The sequence below is a fragment of the Chamaea fasciata genome, unplaced genomic scaffold (genome assembly GCF_029207755.1).
Source record: "Chamaea fasciata isolate MVZ Bird 193981 ecotype frontalis unplaced genomic scaffold, bChaFas1.0.hap1 SCAF_1, whole genome shotgun sequence".
In the NCBI taxonomy this organism is placed as follows: Eukaryota; Metazoa; Chordata; class Aves; order Passeriformes; family Sylviidae; genus Chamaea; species Chamaea fasciata.
Window position 1 is genome coordinate 110073154 of NW_027094086.1, and position 25794 is coordinate 110098947.

The following is a 25794-nucleotide window of genomic DNA, read 5'->3' on the forward strand; positions in this document are numbered from 1 at the left end:
AGAGTGACTGCTATTTTTTTCACAGGTTCAATGGGAATGCATTAACCCCAAGTACAAAGCAAAGAAGAAGAACTACAAGAACTCAGGCATTGTCATCCTTAACCAGTGCAAGGTAAATATATGTTTTGCTCTTTGACTGTTTCTATACTAAGCTCTCAGTGATATATTTTAATGGTGCTTGGAACAAAGGGGAACTGCCTGTAGAATAGCAATGGAAACTATCCCCTACAAAAAGTAAAGGCAAGAACTTGAATCTCAAAAGTTGACTGCCCCCAGCTCTCATTTCATTTCTCTTGCCCTATCCCTGCTCTTGTGCAGTGGGAAAGACAATACTAAACTCTAACACCTAAAGACTCGCCAAGTTTGTGTGTATCCCTTTTAATACTGCCATTATTTCTACAAAATTGTTCTTGTTCCTCCTAAACAAACAGCAGAATTTCCTCTCACTTCCCACTGAGACGTTGGTTCTACTTTTTCTGTGAATTTTCCTTTCTGGAGGTTTAGAATTTTGATTTTTTTTTTTTTCTGTTTATAGTTTTGTTTCTGTCTCAAACTGTATTTAATGATTCTTCCTTTACCTTTTTCTCTGTTGGTCCCTCTCCTCTTTCCAATTTATTTTTTTTCAGGCAGTTCACTTATGTTTTATCAGTACACAGCTAAGCTGAATGTCTTGCTTTCTTGTCCGCAGATACACAAGATGCATTCTTTCTTAGATTATATCATGGGAGGCTGCCAAATACAGTTTACAGTAAGTGTCTTACTTCTCTAACTTGTTTTGAAGAAAGGGAATCCCCTTTGATACCAATTCATTACTTTCAGAGAAATGACTCTAACATGCCATTCCTTGCTAAATTATTAAGTTCATCCTGCAAAATGTATTAAGGGCTGGTCTTCCTTTCCAGAGAGTCCTCCATTAGTTTCCCCTGAAATGGTGCCATACTGAAAGTCACACACAGGGACATCCAGCCAGGGACTCTTCTCTGTCAGCCTGGGGTAAATGCTGGTGCTTCATATCTCAGCCATAGCTACCAAGTAAGATGGCAGCACAGGGGGACGCAGTTCTAATTTAGAGTGTACTCAGAAGCTATTCAGTTCAGGGAACAGGGTGTAAAGGGATTTGCATGGCTCTTCATAAACAGAAATACAGGTTTTTGTATTTCCAGTTAATAAATTTAGAAACATTTAATGATGTGTGGGTTTGATCTTTTTATGTATCATGTATCTAAAAATTAATATACTTAATATAATGTAATATGATATATCAGTTTTTCCCATAGCACAGAGTATGGATTGTAGCTCAGTTCCAATCTGGTTTATGTGACTTCTAATTTATGCCAGCTAAAGGGCTAAAATCTAATGCACAAAGGTAATCTTCTTCTTCTGGAGATCTTTTTTTTTCCTATAGCATCCTGTCCTGTTTCTGCTCCCACATATAAAGTATCAGACACTGGATGCTACTGACATGTTCCATTTAACGTTTTCCAGGCAAGCTTTCACTTTCCAAAAAGATTTGACAAAAAATGAAAGATTTTTTTTATTGTACTAGAAAGTTCCAGCAGCACCTATAGACAGCAGTGGATTGTCTTCTTGTGTACAGAACAGCTTTTTGAAGTGTTAAACATGGACTTTGATTGCACTCATCACAAACTCATTACATAACACCCAGCACTGAGGACTCTGTTTTGGTTTTGAAGGAAATACCTTCTGCAGTGGACAACGATCTTTATAATTGTCTTCTCTCATATAAAGCATACTGTGTAATTACCTCTCTGCCTTAGCTGGCTACTTCTTTTATCCCCACGTACCAGCAATGCACATTTCTCCTTCTAGTCTGAAACTTGGCAGTCACTGGAAACCCCTTCAATTTATATTTTCTGACATTTCCTCCCTAAAATATGACTGGAAGAACTCAACTATCAAATGTATTCAAGGTCATTATCAGAAAGACATTTATGCCTTCATGTTATATTTGAAAGCCTTTTCTAATTAGGGCATGTGGTTAGGCACATGCAAAGACCAGTAAATATGCATTTCCCACAACTCCAGCTCAAGAGCAGGAGCGCTGCCACCATTAGAAAGTATCTAGGGATTTACATATTAAGTTACAGCTTTTCAAACTCTGATTCTTTGTAACTGTTTTCCAATGGAAGAAGGAGTTAAAAGTTCAAGGAAGGGTTATGGCAATTTGCTTGCCTTTTATTTACTTGTCACAGGGTTCCTATTAGTATGTTGCGAAACACAAGTTTAAAAGTGGTAGGGCTTTTGAAATAGGTTAAAGTGGATACTGGCTTCTACTATATTTTACTGTATTTAATTTTACTAAAATGAAACAAAACAATCAGTATTAGAAACCTTAAGTAAGCTCATCTTCAAGGTTGGGAAGTGAGGACATAAAAGAAATGGAAGATTCATTATACTGTCAACCACAGAGATCCCTGAATTACTGTTGCCTTTAATGGGAAATCCATAGTATTGTGTAAGCTCATCACTATCAATTTTCAACCTGCACGGAGCCAGGGTAAGCTCTTGTGACGTCTCTGTACCTACAGCTGTCTGCGTACGTAACATAGTGGCTCTACCTAAACATCGTCACCAACTGGCTCTCCACGTATTTTCCTTCACTCTTCTTCCAGCAGTCCTCAGCACAGACTGGTTGTGAGATGTGTTGTTGTTTTCCAAAATGGATTCTCTAGTGGTCACAGAAACAAAGGGTGTAGCCTACTGGGGAGATACTCCATTCTCCCTTGCAGAGAGAGGCCTGTCCCTTGGACTTTCCCAGATTTCCTTTTTTTTTTTTTTTTAAACTGTAGTGGATTTGGGATTGTTTGAAGCTCTCCTGATACGTGTATTGTTGTTGTCATTGTCCTAATATTAATGACATTTCTGTTGAGCTCATGCTGTGTACAGGCAGTATGATACGACTGTGATTTGAAAGAGCACTTGCTGAAGGAGGGAAACTGGGATGCTACACACACATTTGTTAACAAAAAGCTGTAGTATGATGTGACTGCTAATTTAAGGCACTAATGAAAGCTCTGGTAACATCATGCTGTGTGTTCTTGTGATACTTTTTATCTTGATTGTAGAAACATGGTTTGTAGTTAGAAAGAATGTCTCTGAAAAATGAAAGTAAACTTTTCCTTCACTTTAGAACCAGTTATTAAGAAGCTTTCATCTATAGAGATCAATAGTGCTGATTCCAGCCCTCTATTTTTATACCCAGCTTATTGCCAAACACTGTATCTCTTATCAGACAGTGTACCCTGCTGCAGAAGAAATGTTCAGAGGTTGGCAGTGCAAATGGGTCTGTAGTCAAAAGACATTTTCATCACTTTAGGAAACACAGCAAAAAGGATGTGTAACATGCATAAAAGGAATGGTAATAGAAAGATATATTGGACAGATGCTCTCTCAGGCAAGTCACGGTATTGGGCAGTCTGATTTGTTGCTGACAGATCTAGCAGGAGGTCCCAGCTAGGTAGGATGTTTGGAGTGTAGTGAAAACCACCCTTTTACAAGTCTCAGGGAAAAAAAAAGAAGCTGGTACCAGAGTGTAGTTGTTGCTCTGTTATGCTCTTATTTAGCTGAGGGAAGATGACTGCTACACTGGAACTGATGCATTTGAAGATACACTGATAAAAATCAAATTTACGCACAAAAAAAAGATTCCTATTTTACTGCCCAAAAGATAAGCTCAGTGATATTAACATAACTTCTCTCATATATTAACTTATTTTTACAAATCCTTATCCAATGTATTTGCACAAGACCTTGGTCCTGTTGGGTAATGCTGAAGGAGCAGAGCTCTGCATTGTTATTTTGGAATCATGGCAATTTACAGCGGTCATCTTTCTTATAAGTCCTCCCTGTGGGAGTCAAACAGAGATTTGGATCAAATTCAAGCACACTGCATCCAAGTACAAATATTTATGAATTCTTCGTCATAGGAAATTAGGATATTTTTTTACTTATCAGCAGACCTCTACTGCAAGGACCATTTCCAAAAGGAAGCTTGTTCCAGGAAGTTTTTTTTTTTTTGCTTTCCCAAACACTAGCCACAGGCTTTTTTCCAAGCTTATGAAACCCACTCCTTATTCCTACTCCATAGTCTTGATTTCACTTCCAAAGCAGTTAGCCATAAATGAAGACTTGTCCAGTTCTGTTTCATGTGTCACTAAAGTCTTGTTAATGTGTTTCAGTGTTTTGAGATTATCACTAAAAACACCTGCTTTTAACAATTTCACAGGAATCCCCTTTGTTTCCCTATCATACAGTGGCGTTTTTGCACCTTCTGAGTAGGAAGCAGGGATGAAAGATTACCCTTATTTGCAAGCCAAAAATCGCATCTCTCTCCTGACTGGATGTGGTGAGGTGCCAAGGGTTCATAGACGATCAAGTCAAAGCAGGGATTTTCAAACCTGCTAGAGACTAGTTTCTTCAGCTAAAAGATAGAAGTGGAAAAATCACAACCAATTGAGGAAAGCCATGTTGGGTAGATCTAGTATGATATTTCCCTTTTACTTTTTAGCAACAAAAGTAAGTTTCAGAAGGGCTGTGTAATTTTTTTAAGGAAGCATGAAAATGTCATGTTTCATTTTCATTTTGAAGCTGCATAAAGCAGTGTTCCCTGTGCCAAGCAGAGGCTGCAGCTGGGGAAGCTGAACATTTGCAAAAGCAAGCTGTGCCTTCAGAGTTCTTTTTGCAGCCTTTAGCAAGACCCTTTTCTTACCTTTCAGCTACACAGTAAAACTGAAATCTGAACTTGCTGCATTCGTCTATTGAATATTCAGGTGTAATGGGATTTTTAGAGGAATAGATTATTGGACGCAAGGACATTTTATAAATGGCTTTGTTCACTCTGTAGGACCCTTGGGATTCTTGTTGCTCTTTTTAGGAATTCCTATAAAGCAGCATCACAAATTCAGCAGAGGACTTTCTGACCCATAACAAAGGAAGATGTATGACAGAGCCTACCTTCAGTGAGAAATAAAAAGAGCATTTTAAAAGGGAGAAATTAATTTTAAGATGATTCATTAATACTTGCTTTTGCATTGACTACTTCCCACAATCTTCTCTAAGGTTTTTCAAAAACAACAACAAAATAATCTTTGCTGGATTCAAGCTTTATTTTTACCCTGCAGCTCATGTTTAAGCTTGCTATCAACTGTGAAATTGGGAGGGTTAATTATTTAATGCTTAGACATTTTGAAGAGAAAAAATACCAGACAAGCAATATCTACTACTACAGCCACAGTAAGCATTAAAATAGCTAAGAAATGTCCCTTATTTGAGTTCTAATTTATAGTTTTTGTAGGACATGTAAGTCTCTAAGCAAAGCTTTTATGTCTGAACATCACCTGAGCTGGAATAATTTAATTAAATATGAGAACCTAGTGATAGTTAATTTGATTCATTTGTATTAGAACATAGTTTCCCCCATAGACTAGCGATACAGGTAATTTTTTACCTAATTATGCCATTTTAGCTTTATTATCTCTTATTTTATAAGCTGTCATTTGCTTCTACATATATTTACCAGTACAATCCTAATTCCAATTTGATTAAGAACACTGTAAAATGACCTTTGCTGTGAGGCTGCTGTCTCTTTGCTGTGGCAGATGATTTCTGGTAAAGATACATAGTCGATGCAGGTGTATTTATGCTCAGAAGAGCTCTGCAACAGATTGACTTCTCTTCTTTTCCAGGTAGCTATAGATTTCACTGCATCGAACGGCGATCCTAGGAACAGCTGCTCGCTGCACTACATCCACCCCTATCAGCCCAATGAGTACCTGAAAGCTTTGGTAGCTGTTGGGGAGATTTGCCAAGACTATGACAGGTAAATAACCACCTGATTGTAGAGTTGTCTTTAGAAAGTGTTTTCACAGTGTGAGATTAATGACTGCCTGTGGCTGGCTGCAGAGGCTCCGTGTTTAGGCACTTACGAGGAATGGCTGCATGTCAGAAAGATTAGTCTGCCTTAACCTGCTCTTGAGAGTGACACTGGGTTTAGATTAGTTTCATGATAAAGAAAGTCACAGTTCTTGGCTGTTTGACTGATTTGTGTGTTAAGTTTCAGGTTTGTATTCGCATGTTAAAATTACATGTTAGAGTGGATTTTTCATGTGTTCAAGATTAACAATTTAGGGCCAGTTCGGTAGATTCTGGGAGCATCCTTTCTGATACACTTGGGAGTCTGTGTCCTACTCTACTGAAGAGTGTTCCTGAGACATTTTCTTTGAAACTGAATTTGTAGTTGCCTAAACTGCTTATTGATGATGTCTATTTTTAGAACTAAACCCATGGTCTTTTTCAGTGTTCTCCTGGCCTGCTGAACATTGCACTCTCTTCTAAAATAAATGTTGAAAGGTAGTGTGTGTACACAACATGCCTTTAAATAGATAAACAAATGCAAGTAATTGGACCAAATATGCTTTGATTACATTATGTACTTCTGTTGCTTTCAAATAGACTGCTTGCTTCTATCAAATTAATTGCCCATTATTAATTTAATTACTAAGTGCATTTCCTTTAAATGTTCTTTCTCTGCTGGTGAGACACAGCTGCTCTTTCTAATATTTGCACATGTGAGAGATATCCACCCACCACTTTGCCATATGTAAAAACCAGATCTCAAGAAAACAATGGTATTTGCAGTCAAATTTGAGTTATACTTTCTCTATAAATTGTGGAGTGACTTCAGACTATGGTTTGCATGTTACATGTAGCATATACCAACCAGCCTGCTCAGAGGCACTTCCATTTGCATGGTAATGAAATGTCTTCTCAAAGAATGACAAAAACACTGTTCTGATATGAGTTCTGATAACAATTTGATGGTCAGATTTAGTCAATGAGTCTGAGAAAATGAATATTTTATTGTAACTGAGCTGAGAATTGCCCAGTGATTATGCAGAAATTTAATAATTACTAGCAATAATTCAGAGTAGTAATTAACTTCAAAAAATAGGGAAAGGAGTAAAAAGAGATGGTTTATGCACACAGAATTTTTGACTTACTCACTTAAGTTGCATTTTTTAAAAAAATTAAATAGTTAAGTGGCACAGTCCCTTCCATATAGAAATATTAACTCCAAATCAGGATTTTTCTCTCAATAAGTAAATGTCAATCAGTAGCAAAAAAATAGCCAGTTATTTTTTAAATGAAATCATCAGCATCATTCTGTTCTATTGTGCTGCAGAAAATGCCTATTGATGCTAATCAGCACAACTGAGGGTCTATGAGCTATGAACTAGGGCTGAACAAAAGCCAGTTGTTTTCCCATGAAGATGTCACCTTTTGGGCACATGTTTGACCTGTACACATTCTCAACTTGTGACACTATGAAAATATTCCCATGGACAAGTTGATTCAACATGGTCAGTGCTTTCTGATCAAAATGTCAAGTGCGGACCTTTTCGTTATACTTGCACATTTTGAATCCAGTAAATTGGAAAAGAATTTTAAAATTTTCAAAAGGAAGAAATAAATTAAGAGGAACAAACCTTTACACAAAATGATCTACGGGTTCTGTATATACCTTTTCAGTGCTGAGTTGCAGCCTTTGTATGTCTGAGCAAATATTACCTACAAAGCAAATCTTCTGTATAGTATATACTCTTTAAAAAAAATACAAATTCAGTAAAAATCTGAAATGTGGCACAGATCCATAACTGCTCCCGTGAGTCCAGTTGTGCCTTGGGGGCATGTGTTCACTCAGATTAGAATGTGAGATCACGCAATGGCAGTGGTCTTACTTGAAGTTTTATAGTTTTTACCTATTATCTCAAATAGGCAAAACTGACAGATTTCAATCCAAACCAAGACAAATGGAGTGGTTTTAACTGGGTCTCAGGATTAATGTATTTGCGTCAAATGAAAAAATAGATGAGTAAAGTAAAATCTGTTGTTTGCAATACTTTTTTTTGATTCCAATAACAGAGCTGTAAAATTCTAAGTACTTTTGCTACTTATATAAGCAGACTGCTTTTTTAAAATGTAAAAAAAAAAAGCCATGTGGTTACTAATTAAAATACTTCTTTCATTAGAAATATTCAAATTTATTTGTGTTTTGGGAAGAATTGGATTGGGAAGTAATACATACACTACACTCAAAATGCAAAATTTTCTTTTATAAACTCTAGCTAGTTTGCTCAATCAAGCCAAATCTTCTCATAACCTAGGTTTCTGTACATATCAGCCTAACATAACGCATCTGCAAACAATTAATGCTCCAAATAAAGTGTTGCCTCACATCTCTAGGTACAGTGGAATAAACCCTGCTCATCCAAAAGCACTTTTATCCATATGGTTCAGAGATTCCTGAAACAGTTAAATGAGTAGTGCCGTTCTGCATAGCTAAGCGTGAAAGAATAAGATTTGTTCTTTTATCAGCAATATTCAGAGAATGAGAGAGACACTGATTATTACCCTGATTGTGGAATTGCTCAGTTCTGTAGGAATAGGCCAATCTGATAATGATAAGGGAAATGGAAGAATTATTCACCTGCACAAAATACTTAATACTTTATCTATATGGTAGAATTGTTTCAGGCTATAACAACATTTTTCATAAGAGAGAAGATAGAGTATGTAGGTGATATTACCACTGGCTAAGCAACAGCAGCAGTGGATCATAAAGGAAGGAGAAACATTCATTAGTTTTAAGGAATTAGGTTCTAAATTTAGTTAGAAATACTGGAAAGGGGGAAACACATTAAAAGCTTAAAAATAAGCAGACAGCTTCATGGAGAAGAATTTATTTTAAGATAAATGACTCATGAATGTTTAAAAACAACATCATGAAGTAATAAATGAGAAATACCTATTTCTCTTTAAATATTTTCAGAAGCTTTCTTTTATATTAAAAGTTACATCACTGGCATAATTTTACCTTGAAACTGTGCAAGTGTACTCCACCTTTTTTAGCATAGAGAAAAAGGTGAAAATGATGAAAAATCATTAGGCATTGAAGTGCTTAATATTAAAAGATCTGCTTCTGTATCATTTCATGTCTATTTTTTTACCTCAGTAATATCTGTATTGAGTTCCCTGTATCAGAAGTCAAATAAATGGTTTCTGATGACCAGGAATACCAGCCTGGATCCTGGAAAAAATCAGTTGATCACTACTGTATATGCGTGTATTCCCTCTACATCTTTTACACAATGAGTTAGCAAGTTTACTTATGGCAGATGGGGTTAAACCCAACTCTCTGTGCTGACTTAGGGCTTCTAACCTGCAACAACTCTGGCTGAACAATGGTTTTGGCCATCCATTTGTTTTGGAGCCTGGAGTGGAGACCCCTTCAAGAGAATGCTGTTTTCAAAGGGTGGGTGGAAGATGTCTCTGCTAGTTGAATACCCAGATATGAGGAAAAGCAAACTCGTTCAACACTTGAAATAAAGTATCTGTGACTAAAATCTTATAAAAGCCGTGAAGGTCTCTTAAGTTAAATAATAATTTGGACTGTGTCTTGTTCTGCATAGCAGCTCTTCCCCACAGCTTTTCAATTTGTATCATAAAACTGCACCCTGCTTGGCATGCAACAACACCATTTTGGAAGCCAGGGAAGCCTATGGCTAAACTGGGGAATCGGAACATTTGCTTTCCTCTTTTGTCCCAGCATAATGTCTGGCCGTGTCCTGACTGCAAGTCAGGACCTCAACTACCTCTTTGTGGATAAAACTAGACTCCTACTCATATGTATATTAATATATAGGTATGCACATAACATAGAGGTATTAAGTGTACTTATGTATGAACAATATTTAGTGTTAATACAGAGACATTCAGTAGAAAAAATGGATTTCTTTCATGCTGTTTACATCTTCCCTCTGTGCAGAGCACAGCCATAAGTCACAGTAACAACAGTGCACACAGTTTATTAAAATGGCTAGTGCTTTGATCTTAATGATTTGTTTTACTGGTGCTGGAATACAAGCAAGTAGCCATGAGTGAAGCTCATCTTTCATTCTGCAGTGATTTCTGTTTCTATCAAAGGAAAAATGGGCAGGAATGGCACTGTAAATAGCTTGTTTGTAAGGATAAATGTTTTACTTGTACACAATGCTAAAGGCTGAAATGCTTCCTAAATGGATCCTATATTATTGCAGGTTTTAATGATGTTGTCGTGGGTGAAGCCCATGGCAGGTCTTGCAAATCTGCTCCTCACTTTGAAATCTGATTTCTGCAGTTACTAGTTTTTCTTTTGCTTGTGCTTATTAAGAATCTCATTAAATTACATTAAATATTTATCTTTGCATTAAAATTTCTGTTCTGAATCAGCAAGACACTAGAGCTTATTATCTAATCCCATTGAATTCAGTCTGACTCAAGCAAATCCTGAGGTATTATGCAAAGTATAGATGGCACTAAAATGGAATTAAGAGTTTTACTGAATTTGAACCTTATTTTTAATTGTTTGCCCCACACACAAGTGTCCAGTGCCTCCCATTTACCTGGCTGATTTTTTAAAATATTTTTCACACCTAGTTTTATATTTCTACACTCAGAGTTCTTCATTGAATTAAGAAAAAGCATTCACAAACAAGTAGGAGAATTAGTTTTCGTGTGGTCCAATCAATACTCATTCATTGAAAAAGACACGGTTAGATGTACTTTATCAAATGCTTTTACTGCATTATCAAATGCAAAAGCATTTACTGCATTGGATATTTGTGGAACTTCCCATTCTTGATGGGCCATCCCCGTTCTTATCTAGGCACTCAGTGCATGATTCCATATACTTGACCACATAGTTTTGTAAAATCCTGTCAAATTGATCTTCGTTTTATTCAAAATCTATTTCAAAATAATCTTAGTTCATAATTATTTTAAATATCTCTGTTTATTTATTCACTCTTAAAGATACTGCGGATTTTCCTTCAGTTTCAAGAGCCCTTGAAACACATGGAAGATAAACTCTGTTTCCTGACACTAATGTTTTCTTTTCATTTAGGCAAATACTCCCCTTAACTCTAAATCCTCATGTAGCTCCTTGAAAGTGACATTCACACTGAGATTGTATGTTAACAAATAAACTGCTTGTGTAAAAGGTACTTGACTAGCAACCTCCCCAGAGGCCACTAATGAGCAAAGAGTACATTATTCCTGCAAAGGGCAGAAATTATTTATGTGTAGAGCTCTACAAAATAATTAAGAATGAAAATTTAGAAACCAGGCCACATTCCACAAAAGACATGAAACTCCTGAAGTCAGTCTGAGTTGCATCATTACCTTCTGCAAACAATGAATTGCAGCAGTTGCTGAGTAAATGCAAAAATTTCTCTTCGTGGCTTCTTTTCCCTATTTCAGGCCTGAGCAAATCTGTTCACTATGATTGAAAACTGTATATAAGCCCTTCCATCCCTGTAAACTACACTTCAAAATTTAGAAGGAAAAAAAAAATGAAAGGAAAAGATAAAAGGACCACGGTTCCCAGCCCAGCGTGTTGCTTTTGGTGTAGATCTAAGAAGTGAAAAAAATACAAGCCTGAGGAATTCCAACTGTCCCAGGAATACTTTTCCTGAGATACCAGCAGAGGGCAGTTAATGAGGAGAAAGAGAACAAGGGATGTGTAACACAGCACATTATGGAAGTCGTATATAAATCAGTGCAATTAGTCCCAAATACAAGTATCAGTCCATACTTAAATACTGTGGTTTCAATTACAGCTTTAAGTGGAGAGAGATCCCAGAGTTTACACCTTGCTTTAGTAATCAGAACCTTATCCCCAAAAATCACTTAACAGGTCGCCTCATCCTGAAGCTCTGTCTGGGTTTGTGGATGAAAACTCAGAAAGTTACCTCGACTAAAAGGATCTGTCTTAAATATCTTGAAGTAATTTTGCCAGACACAAAGAGAAAAACAGAAACTTGCTTTGATTGTGATAGTAGTGTAATAATAGTTCATTAAAACTGAGGCAAAAGAATGATTCCCAGAATTACTGGCACTGTATGTGACATTAAATATTTCATGAACTCCCTACATAGAAGTGTAGATGTTAAAATTTTATCTGCTCATGCAGATCAATAAATAAAAATACGCTTAATTATTAAGCATCTCTCTTTATCACTTTAATTACAGAAACAGCCTTTCTGGAGACTGTTTAGCACAAAAGTTGATTAGCATATCTAAACAAGTTAAAAATCTTCAGGGAAAAGACATGGATCTTTTTATTTAGTGTTTTAATGGGGCCAAAATTACATAGGCATACAACAAAAGAAAAAAGAGAAACAGTAACCTATGCAGAAAAACTTGTAGCTTATGTTTGTCAACAAGCTCAGGTGTGGGTAAACAAATTCTGAAGTGTTTGGGTAACCCAGGTCTAGAACCGGCTGGCAAAAAGTAATCACTGATAGTTTCCATTTTGAAACTGGAGTGAAAATCCTTGGATTTAGCAGCTGAGGACCTAGACTGGCACAATTACATAATGAATACAAACATATATTCAGTATTTGACCTTGCAGAACCCGTCACTTGTAGACTGCTGCCACATAAGGGTTTCCACAATCACCAAGGAGTTTCCACAAGTTATCCACTTTTTATCCCAATAATCAGTACAGGAGAATTAGTCTCATACACCAACTGCATTGGGAAGATGACTTCACAATGGCTTCTTTTGCAAATGTACATACATACAGACCGTGTGTGTGTGTGTGTGTGTGTGTGTGTGTATTTAAAGACACGCACACACATTTGTACACCTCTATGCAGGCCTTTTATCTGGGCAGATCCTATCAATCCTTACCGCTCTGCCTTTTCCTTTGTCAGGTTTTCATCTCTGTGTCTTCTTTGTGCCTTTTCCTCCAGGAACTCAGTTCCTATGCCAGTGCACCAGTCACAAGCAGTCCCTTTGAAGTTACTTTCGTTAAGAAACTGCTTAGCTGCAGTTTCCTCCAAATGCTTTTCAGACCTCTGCTGCATTCTGTCAGCTGGTATAAACCTCAAAATCTGAACCTTCTGCATGGATTTTCTGTGTGGTCCTTACTCTTTCTCAACTCAGCTTGAAATGTCCTCTGAAGAGCATTGGTCAGTGCTGTACCTGGCACTTTTCTACAACTGTGCTAACTTGTACTGTAGGGATTTCTCTGTCAAAACAACATGACATATAAAGCTCTGCAAAAATTGCATTCCACCTACTGCTGTAGAAACTAGACGCCTGTGTTAATAATAAGTAAATATGTATAAGTAAAGGAGCAATTTCTGTTGTCATTTTCACTGATGCCATTTGATACTGATCTAGTGCACATTAGTCAATGCAATCATTTCCTCAGTTTTGGAAGTGTGACTTTCTTCCTGCATTGTTAAGGATTTATGTAGTTTAGTCATCCACTCCATTATTTTAAGGTATAGCTGAGAGGCAAATTATTCACATTTGGAAACCCATCTGTGGGGTAAATGAACACCATGCCTGAGTTGACCTTAACAGGTTTGTGTCCAATTGGTCTCAGTTAAAACTAGGCAATTCTTGTGAATTAGGTTGCATCTACTATCTTAGTATCACCTCCAAATTATTGTGAAATTGACCTTGGTCAGAGATTCCAAATTATCAGATGAATAGAAGATAGTAGCCCATTTCTTCCTGCATATTCAGTGATGCCTAGCTCAATCTGTAGTTATCAGTACACTTCAATTATGGTATTGCTCTAACTTACTTTGTTAGTGTTCTTCATTTTGACTTAACGTCATTCCAGTTTTGGTAAAATTACATCAACAGCTCATTTGATCACATTAAGTCACTGTATCATCTCTATAATGGTTTTATCCTGCTCATCCTAGAAAGTTCATTTGTGTCTTGAGAGCATTTGATGAGAACTGCTTCTCCCAGCAACTCTCTGTATATATATGCCAATGCAGTTCTGTTATCCCCTCTTCCCAGCACACCCCTTATGGATATATATTTTCTGATATGAAATTATTGCCAAGCAAGATCTCGTACCAACCTTTTTCAATGTAATTTGTTAAAAAAAGGACAGAATTATGGGTCTATGTGGTGGCAAAGCTTTTGTTCTTGTGGTTGCCTAGTGCAGTACACACTGTAAGCCACACTCGTGGCTCAGGAGGGCAGGGCCCCCCTCGTCACTGTTCAGTCTGGGATTCTTCACAACCTGTACCTTACCTGATGGAATTCAGCCTCCTGCCTGCAATGTTGCCTTTGAGACATGTCAGGTTTTAAACATCTGAGGTTACGGTTTGTGTGAGAATTACCTTTTCAGTGATGGTACAGTTCTCTATATAAAATCCCACAGATAAGCCAAATCACTATATATAGGGTTAGGGTTTTGAAGGGTATAGAAACATATGCCAATCCCTTAAAATACAAGACTGTCTGAAACCTGCCTTAACTTGAGAAGTTAAAGACGACTTTGTAGCCTCTTGCAGCATCTCCTTTCCTACTTTATTCCCAGTTGTAGAGTCTCATTTCTTTTTCAAGATGCATTTTACTGAATTGGGTCATTCATGTAGGCATAAATCAGGTCATTGCAATTTATTTGTTATCTTGCAGGGAAGCTTGACATTTTGTCTCACCTTCCTGAGTATGTTATTTTATTAGGCTATCCTTCTAGCAAGTGATAGATCTCACTGCCATTTCCTTTTGCTTAACCTACTCCTCCCTCAAGCTCTAATGACTTTTTTTTTTCTGTGTGTATTCCCCAGCCTAGGAATTTCTGAGTTTACTTGATATTTTCTACCCTGCAGAGCTTCTTTTGCAATTCTTTTAATGTTAACAAGGGGAAGTTTAAATTCATTGTACCTGGATTTGGCTTTGTTAGTTTTTCATGAGTTGATGCCTTTTGGTGGTTCGCTTTAGGGAATTTGTATTCTGCTGCTTCATTAACTATTCCTCCCTCAGGTGAGACGTTAAGGTGTTGCTTCATGTTTTTGAAACAAAATTACATGACAGTATCTATTTTTCAGTATTCAGCAGATTCCAGCTCCCCTAAGATGCCTAAGAGCTGTAATTAAAGATAGTGAGTGAATTTTAAGGATTTTGCACCCAATGATGTAGCATCTCTGTGACAGCCCAGATGATGTACTGTTGAGGTGATTTGCCATTGATTTGCATGCTCCCAGATCTCTTTTGTGACCAAGATGTATGATAATCATCTTTGTTACTCCACTAGAAATCACTGTGCATTATGGACTGGATGCCAAGCTGTGTTAGGCACAGAGCAAGTTTGCTGAAACACACAGTAACACAGTCAAAACCAGGGATGTGGTTGTATCGAACCAGACATAACCACACAGTGAATATGCGGTAGCAGAGTAGCAATCCCTTAGGGAAGAATACAGGTCAGTGGGTGAAAACACTGCTACTGCTGAACTCTTGTGGTCTTTCTGATTCTGACTGGGGCAGCCTGGGAGCTGGACCACAGCCTGGCTCTGTATGCTGGAGGAACGCAAGTGGCTGTGTGAGACTGCAGGTGGTGAAATGGATGGGCTCTTGTCCCTTCCACTGAAATGGTTTTATTTAGCCCTGTTTGATCATAAAATCGTAGAATGGCTTGAGTTGCAAGGGACCTTAAGGATCATCTAGTTCCAACCCCCATGTTAGATCATGTCCTTTATTTGCCCAGCTCTGCTTGCAAAGCAGGAGCTGAAAATGTTTAAATATTTCAAATGATTTCTGTATTTTCTTTGGAACTGCTGTTAATCCCTGTAAGCTGTTATGATTCAAAATTTACTGGCATCAAGCCCTTCTCAGATAAGTACTAAATAATATACTCAGAAACATGATTCATTCATATGCTTTAGAAAAGAAACAATTCAGCTCGTAGTCTTCCAGTTCACTCCCTGAACATGAAAGATTACAATTTTAATTGAGTTTAGAGATAGCTCTATTTTGTTTGTGGCATATGCTGTTTTCTTTTCTATCTTTTCCTTTACCTTTTCCTCTCTGTTCCCCCCTTCTTCTTTCCATGCCCTTTCCCCTTCCTTCATTCTCTCTTCACATTCACACCTTTTACAATTACATGTGTAACACACACCTCCCTTTCTAATTTTGTCAATTTGAAATTTCTTTCCAACAGAGGAAAATGATCTGATTTCATCATGAGAAAAGTATGTCAAGCAGAGCAGATCCACAGTTTATTCTTTTAAGACTGGAATTGAAAATGAAAGGCATAATAGTTGATTTTGCTGCATCCAATACTTTTTAAATATCTCCCTGGTAGTTCTGATCTGACCTAAGACCAGAATTACAAGTGACGGCTTAATATCCAGGGATTGTAGTCTGCTATTCTCCTTGCAAGCTACAAATTTAAGATTCTCAGGTATTTGCGACTAACAGTGAGCTCTTGGCATTTCTCTCTCCTCACTCCATGTTTTTTCCTTCCCCCCATTCACTGCATCATTAGTACTGTTTGTGCTCCTGTGTTGTTCTAGCACAAAGTGAGCAGGTTTTCATGCTGATGGTCTCCAAGGTCAGTCAAGTAGCATCCATACAAATGCTGCACTGAATTCAGGAGAGTAAACTAAAGCACAGCTATAGCTACATACCAAAGGGCTTTAACGGGAACCAATAAAATTAGTCCCAAAGAAGTTGTGTAAGTGGCTAGCTAGGAGTTAATCTTTCAGAATTAATAAAATCAGAATTAATATAGAATGGCTTAGGTCTGTTTCTCCATACATTACCCAGGTTCCAAATTTTGATCTTTCAAAGCAACTGATTTTCAGATAGTCCTGGCAACCTTCTTGAATACAGGTTTTGCTGCACTGCTGAATATCTCAAGCATTGTCTGTCCCTGAGTCTTCTGAGGAGGTTGCAGAATGTCTTAAATGTCTGACTAATTAATTTTACCTAGTGGAAGAGTTTTCTCTATCTCATTAGTAGGAATAGCAAAATCCTTTTCAGAATAAATGTAAAATCCTGGTTTCAATGATACTACATGTCAGAGGGCACTAGTGGTTAATGAGACAAGATTTTGAAATGTTCTTTATTTTGACTCTTTATAATAAGAATATTTCTTTCCTTTCAGTAGCACTGGGCTTCCTAGTGAAATAGAAAACAGAATCATTATCTGTATCACTTTTACCAATTTACAAAACCCTAGTATTAGCTCTATTCACCTCCTTTCCTGTAGGTGCAGGTACAGCTCACTGAAATCTCTCTTCCCTCTGCCCCTGTTAGTGTTTTGATTTGTCATTGCTCTTGCTCCATTTCCAGTAGATAGCTTGAAGGATGGCTGTTTAAAACTGAGAATGTCCCAAAAGGACAATATGGGATATTTTCAGATATTATTTTCTGTTATGTGTTAAGTTATAGTTGAGGTTACTGACAAAGTCTTTTCTAACTGGTTGTATTTCTGTTCAGAAGACTGCAGTCTTGGAGCCCTGACAATTAATTTCTGTGTGCATTAATTTACATTTATCAATATGGACACTGAACCTGAACCCTCTCCCTAATTTTTATTTCAGGGTATAACATAGATCTGCTCAGTCTTGGGTATCTTTCAGTAAAATATGCATGTTTGACTGAAAAAATACCAGAAGCCATATACATCTCTGCCTGCATGGCTACTCATGGTCCTTAAATAACCAGGTGTAAAATTCAGAGTCTGATGCTTTTGCTTTTTTGATTTTCATGTCAAGTACTTCAGCTTTTTGAAAGTTATGCCACATTTAAATTTTCAAGGGAACCTATGTAAAACAAAGAAAATATAAAAGGTGAAGTAGACATGACAGAGTGATTTTGTAAACATTCTGCCATGTCACAGTCCTCTTTGTCTTTCTCGGTTCTGTAAGTTTCAGCTTGTTTTTCCAGCTGCATATTTCTCTCCCATCCTTTTCCTTTATCGATCTGCCTCCAGCAGGACGGTGCAGGCAGTTTCCTTTTGTGTGCCAAGGACACTCAGGCCAGCTTTAAACAAAACAAGTCAAAGGTCCTGAGGTTGCCTGAGGCCAAGGACATGACACTGCCCATGTCCTTGTGTCTCAGCTTTCTTCCTCCCAGCACAAACTGGTGATGCCCAAACTGAATTTGAGAGCAGCGCCAGGCACAGCAGTACCCAGCACTGTCCCTGGGAAATCTCTGGGGGTGCTGGTTGGCAGGAGCCAGAGCTGCATCAGTGGGGTACTCACAGATCATGTCTGTTGCCATGTCCCATTTGCTTCAGTCAGGGTCACCGGCCTATTTCCTGCTATAAACAACACCCAAATATCTGAGTGCTGAGCAAGCGCTAGGAATAAAAAGAAAAGTGGTTCTCACTTTTCTTCTTTTGAGTGAGTTTAAATTACAAAGGAAGAAAAGTCATTAGAGCAGATCCCTTTCCTACTGAAATGCCAGGCTAGGAAACAGGGGTGGAGTCTCTGAGCATGTGATTCATCCCTGAGGCAGGAGAAAACCTTCTTTTCACTTTCTGACTGTAGTTTAAGTCCCTGGATGGCCTAACCCTTGACATAGCTTCCAGAAGCTGGGAAGCTGCTAGGCTTTCTTCTGCATACTGCCATGATAGCCCTGGGGCTTTTAGAGCAGCTCTCTCACACCTCTGTGCCGTGAAGTATTATCCTGGAAGTGAGAGTGTTCTTTCCTGCCCTTCTGGGTCACTTTTCCCCTGCTGTGTCTCAGTAGTGCAGGATGAGCAGAATGAGGGCAGCAGGCTCAGCTGCTGGATTTGTTTCTCATGTGATAAAGTGAGGGGTGGATGGGAAGACTCAAGGGGTTATGTTACAAAACACCACTAAGCCATTCAACTGCTCATTTACTAAAGAGTTAGACCTTTATATTAGCTAAACACTTTGTTTTGTCTGAGAAAAGGTAAAGTATTCCATATATTTAAATTTTATTTTTTTATTCTGAAAGCTATCAGCTGCAATTTTTGAGGGGTGGCCAGGGAATAACATCATGATCTTTTCTATGCAAGGGATATCATGAGTGTCAAAAGGTTCCCTTCTTACCTTAAAAATCAAGCTCCAATAGCACGTGAGTGTTAATTTCTTGGTCCCAGCAGCTTGAATCAGATTACCAGAGGTATGGACCTAGATTCTGGGGAGCTGCCTAATGAGACTGTGGAGCTATTCTGGCTGAGACAACAGAAAGTACTAAGCACAGAAGACCCCAGGACATCCCTCCTCTCTAGAGTTCATGTACTTCCCTCTAAAAAGCAGCCATATGGAGCCCCATCCTGAGGGGGCACATGATCCCGCTTTACTCTTTCACAATGTAATGGTTGCACTTACTCAAAAAGGAGTTGTGGGAGGTTTAAACATAAAGACAAGTGTCCTGACTGTGGAGGTAAGGTATTCTGGGTGTAGAATTACAGTGGGGGCTGTGCCACTGTGTGACTGGGAATGTGGGAGTCTCGCCGCCAGAAGGAGAATCCAGGCTGCTGGAGGAATGACTTATGGCTGTCTCTGAATTGCTGCAGAGCAGAAGATGGAGCTGTAGATACAAGAGTGCCTACACTTGTTTACACTCCAGAAACACTGCAGTAGAATTCTGTCACTGGATGGGTTCAGGCATTTCCCAGTTGTATAACTGCTGCCAACATTGAACTTAGACACTTATGTTCTTACCTAAGTAAAATTCTATGTAAAATTCTTTTTAACGCTTTCTTTGTTCTTGCCCCAAATCAATTGACTGCAGCTCCACAGTTTGATTTTCTAATCCAGCAATGCTTAATCATTGATGTAAAACAAGATCCCCCCCCCCCCCCCCCGGTCGGATTCTTTTCTAATGGTTTCTTATTTCTTGCCCTCAAAGTGTTCGCCTGAATTCCCTGCATCCATTTGTAAGGGCTTTCCCACTTCCAGAAATGTTCAATCAAAGAGAATGCTATCAGCAGGCAGTTAGCATTGAATGTCAGCAGCTGCCTCATTTCTGACATCTCTTGGGAAAAAAATGTTTCATTACCATGCAAATGATGTTAGTCTTCCCTTCCTGAGATCCATTGTCACATGGTGTAACATATGGTACACAGAACTGTGCTCCCAAGATTTATGCAGCAGAGGGGACACAGTTCTGCTTTCTTTCAGTTTTCCTTTAGGTTGTATCATGAAATATCATGGAGCCTTTAACAGCCTATGCCAGACAAAAGAACCGAGCAGCTTTAATGGGTGCTATTATCTTTTTGGAGTATGTCTGGGATGTGAACTATTCAGTTGATACTTGGAGTGGCCATCTCTTGAACTACACCAAAAACATTGAAGCTGCTGGCCTCTCCTGGGAGTTTTTAAAAGTTCCAGTCATGGTAGTTGGAACTCAACTTTTCCAAGGGCCATGAAACCCTGTAAGTAGACTAGGGTAAACCTAGTCTTATTCATCAGAGGACTGGAGTACAGTTCAGTGACATCAGTGAGACTTCAGGATATCTCTGGAATTAAGCATATGTTTGAGTGAATTGTTAACCTCAAGTGTATGATCAAGTGCTTTGCTGACTCAGGGACAAGATATTCCTTGCAGTTTGTTGTTTTCCACTTGGCCATCTGGGAAGAGGCAGCTTGACAGCATGTGGGCTGTGTGAGACATTATTGCATTTCTGAAAGGGTATTAACAGCCTTGAATTTTCCAGGTTCTCTGGATCAGGTATTTTTTCTGTTACAGATCTAACTGGGGTAGAAGAACCTCACTGTAGGGTCTGAAAGTAAACTGACCATGCCAAGGCATTTTGGCAGGTTATCAGTCAATCTATGCCTATTTAAAATAATCTCATGTTTTAGAGGAACGACTAAAGACACAGGTGGAAAGCTTTACAAAACCTGCAGGTTTGGGAGCATGAAATTGCTCCTTTCAGATATTTTAGGAGGTCACTTTTGAGCAACTGGACAAGTGTAAGAACCCAAATTTATAATTTATAACAACTTTTAATCTGAGTCATGTCTTCGCTAGATGCGTTTTCTGAGCTGGGGGAGCACATCCATATTTATATGAAATAAATGTGTTCAAATGACTGAACAGGCTGTTCAGTCAACAAACTCTCTTGCTTCAGCCAGGTAATGCAAAGGAGTGGGTAATAGAGATTGGTTATTGCATTTGTGGGGGAAGTACAAGACATCCTGATCTCTCAGTATTTTCCAAGTGATTCGAACTGCCCAGAAATACTAGGAGCTCACCTGAAAAATCTTCTATAACACCCCCCACAATCTGTTCATCACACAACCCTACTTCTCCAATCCAGTACCCTTCCAGTCTGCCATCACTTGACTTAAAAGCCATTTCTGTGCTGTTGTGCGCCTTTGCATTTCTCATGAATGCATATAGAGGAATAAATGTTTATTGTAACAATACTTCTCTGTGGGTACTTTTATATTTTTTTCATTCTTTTCCAGTGACAAAATGTTCCCAGCCTTTGGATTTGGAGCAAGAATACCCCCAGAATACAAAGTAGGTGCCTAAGTGTAATTTTCTATTTTTCTTGAGTTATGAGGCACAAAATAAGGGAGAAATGGTGAAAGGCAGGGCAGCAGCAAATGGCGACAGCTCCCCTGCTTGTTTTCTTCCATCTGGCTTTCTCACCCTCACTGAAACCAGAAATCAGGCAGGGCTATACTTAATTGTTTGACACCCAAAATATTTTATGGTATTGGCAAAGCTTTGCTAGTGGATGCTAAGAGGAGAAACAATGTTGTGAACATCCCTTTTCAAACATCTTCCTGAAAATAAGGACTTGAGAAGAATTTTGCACTGTGGTAAATTTCTGTGTCATGGTGGACATGGTCAATACCAGGAAGAGAAAGCCATGCTAGAGAGAAGTGGTATTAATAAACAACAACAACAACAACAAAAAAGAGTGATCTGCAGTGATGCTGCAATTGTGAGCATAAATATGCCATCTGGAAGGGTTGGAGTGAAGACACTGAAGTAAAAGAAGAAGCATCCAACAGACAAAGGCCCAAGAAAAAATTAATAGAAATTCAAATCCTTTGTTTCACAGAGGTTGTGTGGGCAGAAAGTGTGCACAGATAAGTAACCAAAATCTAAGTGGGGACACTGCAACTCAGATACTGTCTGGAAAGAAGTATTAGCCATCTAATCATGCAGACTTCATCCAGTATCCCTGTGTGCCCCGCTCTGGGTTGTGTCTCCGGGCTGTGGCTGAGGTAGGGAGGTGAACACTAGCCAGGTAAGAATTTCTGAGAGGGATTGTGTGCATTCAGTGTTGTAAGACATGAATCAGCAGATGAAAAAAAAAATGCACCAGTATGTTCCTCATGGCTTGTAGGTTTGATATCTGCAGAAGAATAACTGTAGTGATGTACAGCAAATTTGATACATGTCTTGCAAACAGATGTCTAAGGTAAGTTAGTGTATGTTTTAACAACATTGCTTTCTAAGCTTGTCTGTGCCTGGCAAGGTGTTTTTCCTTGCTTTATTCCTCAAGGGTAACACCAGTGTTATTACTTTCCAAAGAGACAGCTTCCAGAGTTTTGAAACACATTTTAATGCGGTATTATGAGCTGAGAACATCTGTGTCTGTTGTATGTTTGTTCCAACTGCAGCAGCTGACAACCATCACTGCTATTTAAGGTGGTGTGTCAGGACTTGGTTGCTCCATTATCTGCGAGGTGACGACCAGTGCATCTGGGAAAACTTACAACTTCTCTAGTCATAGAGAGCCATCCTTATGTAAGGACTGCTTGAAGGAAGGTGTTACTGTGTCAGCTGAAGTCTTTTCAGTGGTTTCCCAGTGACAGAAGTATAATAAAAATACCAGCACAAAGCTGGTCTTCTCAGCCAAAATAATCAGCTGGTAGCGCTGATGCTTCAGATCACATGAGCCTATTGGCAACATACCAGTTTTGTTAGACTCCAGTATCATCTTTCTCACCTGATTGTGAGAGCACATTTCAGGTGCTAGCTGGAAAACAGATGTCTTGACAGAAAGTAAGTTCAGGGGTCTGTGTAACCTGATATTCCTGCAATCACCAACACCAACTGATTTGGCAGAATTAGTGTTTGGATAATTTCCTGACAAATACCCTTAAGAAACTCAGACTTGCGTTGGACTTAGTAGTCCATGCATGAATGAGGAGTCTTATCCTGTAGCATGAGCTCTCCTGAACAGTCTGTCTGTTTCTAACTTCTCAAAGCAAAAAAATTAATGTGACTCAGGACTTTCAGATTTGGAAAAGTTCAGGAAAAGTAAGGGTAAACTTCAGAAGATGGGGCTGCTTGCTTGTGGATTACATATGTATGACTAAATAAAACAAGTCCCAAAGTAAATTGAGATGCAGGTGAAGGCCAGAACAACGTTTTTAATCTCTGCTGTGGAAACTTGTGACAGAAAGTGGCAAAGACAGAACAACATGACATCAGCTCACAAACATAATAAAACCTTGAAGAAGTCAAGAACAACGTTGCAGGGGACTAACTCTTCTGTGCAACAGATGGGGACGAATAATCAGCTTGGTGTCTGTCATGGGCACATCCAGTTGGAAGCGCATGAGGAGTTATCAGTCATCTGTGCTATTGCTCAGTCCCTCCCTCTGATACTCTACATAACCCATAAAAGTATCTGGCTTCTTAAAATAAACGATATCAATATTTTTGAGGCTTGGCTTTGACTGCACTTCTGAAAGATACATCCTCTAAGAGTGAAGAGTCAGCTTCATCATGATGCATTATTAAGTCAAGACCAATAATCCTGAAAATCCTTCAGTAATTTAGTCTACACTGGTATAAAGTTATTTCAAAGCCAACAATGATTAGTGTTTGATGTGTAACATAGCAAAGATGCATAGGAAATGGAGAAGAAACAGATAAAATTAAAAGTAACAAAGACTATTAAAAAAAAAAAAAAGTGTCCCCAAGTTTCTTATTTCCTACTGCAAAAATATGGTAACCCTCTAGACACTACACAGCAACAGTGCAGATGTCTTGCTATTCAAATGATCTTTTCATGTTTTCAGCCACAGGTATTACAAGTCATATATACCACACATTAGTTTTACTAAAGGAGAGCAGTGCCACTACTGTAACAATTTACGTTTCAAATTTAGGTTGAATCATTATGAGAACTTCTAAGTTCTGACCCCATCATGTGGACATATCAGCCTCTCATTAATTTAGAGTGTCTTTTTTCAAGCCTCCAGTCCTAATGAAGTGATCTCACCTGCTCATAGCATGTTGGTCTCTGCACTCCAGCATCTGGTCTTTTATTTCTGTCAGTAGACAACCAATTGCTAGGGCTATGGAAGAAATTACTCCCACTGCCAAGGGTTCCTAAGTAACCATGGAGCCCCTATACAACCTAAACAACATCACTTCCTTCCTCAACTATGTCAGTGTCTATCACTGCAGGCTCTTCATAAATCTCTTGATGTTGTACCCCTTTAAATCTTGTTTTAATTTATGTTTTCTACAGAATTTCCATTTCAAGAGCACACTGCTATGTTGTGTTGACTTTATTTTCCCTCAGTTCAGCTCCAAATGACACACTTCAGCTGTTAGTAGAAAACCAGCAGTTTCTTAGTGGCATAAGGAATCGGTGGGAGTGAAGGAAGCAAGACATGCCATAGATATCATTCCTCATCAGTCGAGAGATCTTTCATCTAATATTCAACAATATGATCTTCTTCCACCAAGGCCTGACAAACACATCACCCTGCTCCTTGATCTAAGTAAACCTCTGAGAGAAATATTTCCTTTGTGAGTTTCTATCATACAAAACTTGCAGAATGCTGCAGTTTGTTTGTTTTTTTTTTTTTGGTTTTTTTTTTTTTTTTTTTTTTTTTTTTTGCAATGAAAGGAAGCATCTGAGAAGTCTGATGTAAAGTGAAGAGGTGGTAGATAATATGGATTCAGACACAGCTGTGAAAGGTCACAGTGAAGAGGAGGAAAGAAGGCAAACCACACACACTGACTTCTTAGCACGCAGGGCTCAAAGAAGCTGAAAAACCACAAAGCAGCACAAAACTTACTGTTAAAATGAAAAGCAAGTTCAAATTGTGTCAGCCCCATGACAGGTGGATTGCCATTAATGAAGGCCTATTTCCTAAAGGAGAATTGCAGGCTGACACCTGAATAGGTACTAAACAACTTGCAGGTTGTTTTAAGAGAGTCCTGGTTATTTCTGTATTTTTAGTGAAAGCTTCATTCCCTGCTTTTGCCGTGAATGTGTGCTGGAGAGAAACTCACTGTAGTTACAGACACAGAGCAGCATCTTTCCAGCCCTAACCTGCACTGGTTTGTGGGACAGGTGAGGGACTTGGGAACTGCTGTGGTCTTTATGATTCCTGCACTTTTCAGGAGATTGATGGCTAAAATATATGCAAACCTAACAAAAAAAGGATGTGTAACAAACCAAGGGACAAAACAGAATTAGTCTCCTAATCCAGGCAAGTTGGATTTAGACGAGAAAACTTGGGCAGCGTGCACAAAAATGAAGTATAAAGGAAAATAAATGGTCCAGCTTTGCCAAGCAGAAAACTGTACTATGTATCTTAGCGACAAACACAAGCTGTCCAGCTCCCAAACTATTTGATTAATGAGCATTCTGAAAATAATAGCTTTTGACCAAGAGTACTTGAAATTCATTAGTGTCTTAAGCTTCTGCAAAATATGCAGACATTTCATATTTATTTTTCTGACTGGCAGTGGCTTAATAGTGTTCAATTTATTCACAGATAAGTGTCCAACATAGTGCATTTTGGTATTTACACTTGTATGCATCTATTGTTCATGGATTTTTGACAATCTCTATTTAAATTATTAAGAAAGCATTCCTGAACATCTGAATTTGTCAGATCGTTTGTCAAATAGACCATCACCATAGAGGAAGGCTGAAGCTATATGGGACATGGAGGTTAATTTAAATGAATTTGACAATCTAGAGAGGGAGAAAAAAGGATTGC

The 25794-nt window shown here is 38.4% G+C and overlaps 1 protein-coding gene across 7 annotated transcripts in view; it reads left to right on the forward strand.

The window, feature by feature from the left end:
- Nucleotides 1-25794, forward strand: part of CPNE4 (copine 4) — a 271348-nt gene that overhangs the window by 227567 nt on the left and 17987 nt on the right. For all 7 annotated transcript variants that reach the window (XM_066193444.1, XM_066193417.1, XM_066193426.1 and 4 more), the window contains 4 exons: nucleotides 26-112; nucleotides 689-748; nucleotides 5706-5839; nucleotides 21271-21325. In XM_066193444.1, coding sequence (XP_066049541.1) covers nucleotides 26-112; nucleotides 689-748; nucleotides 5706-5839; nucleotides 21271-21325 — 336 coding nt within the window. The remainder of the gene's footprint in view (nucleotides 1-25; nucleotides 113-688; nucleotides 749-5705; nucleotides 5840-21270; nucleotides 21326-25794) is intronic.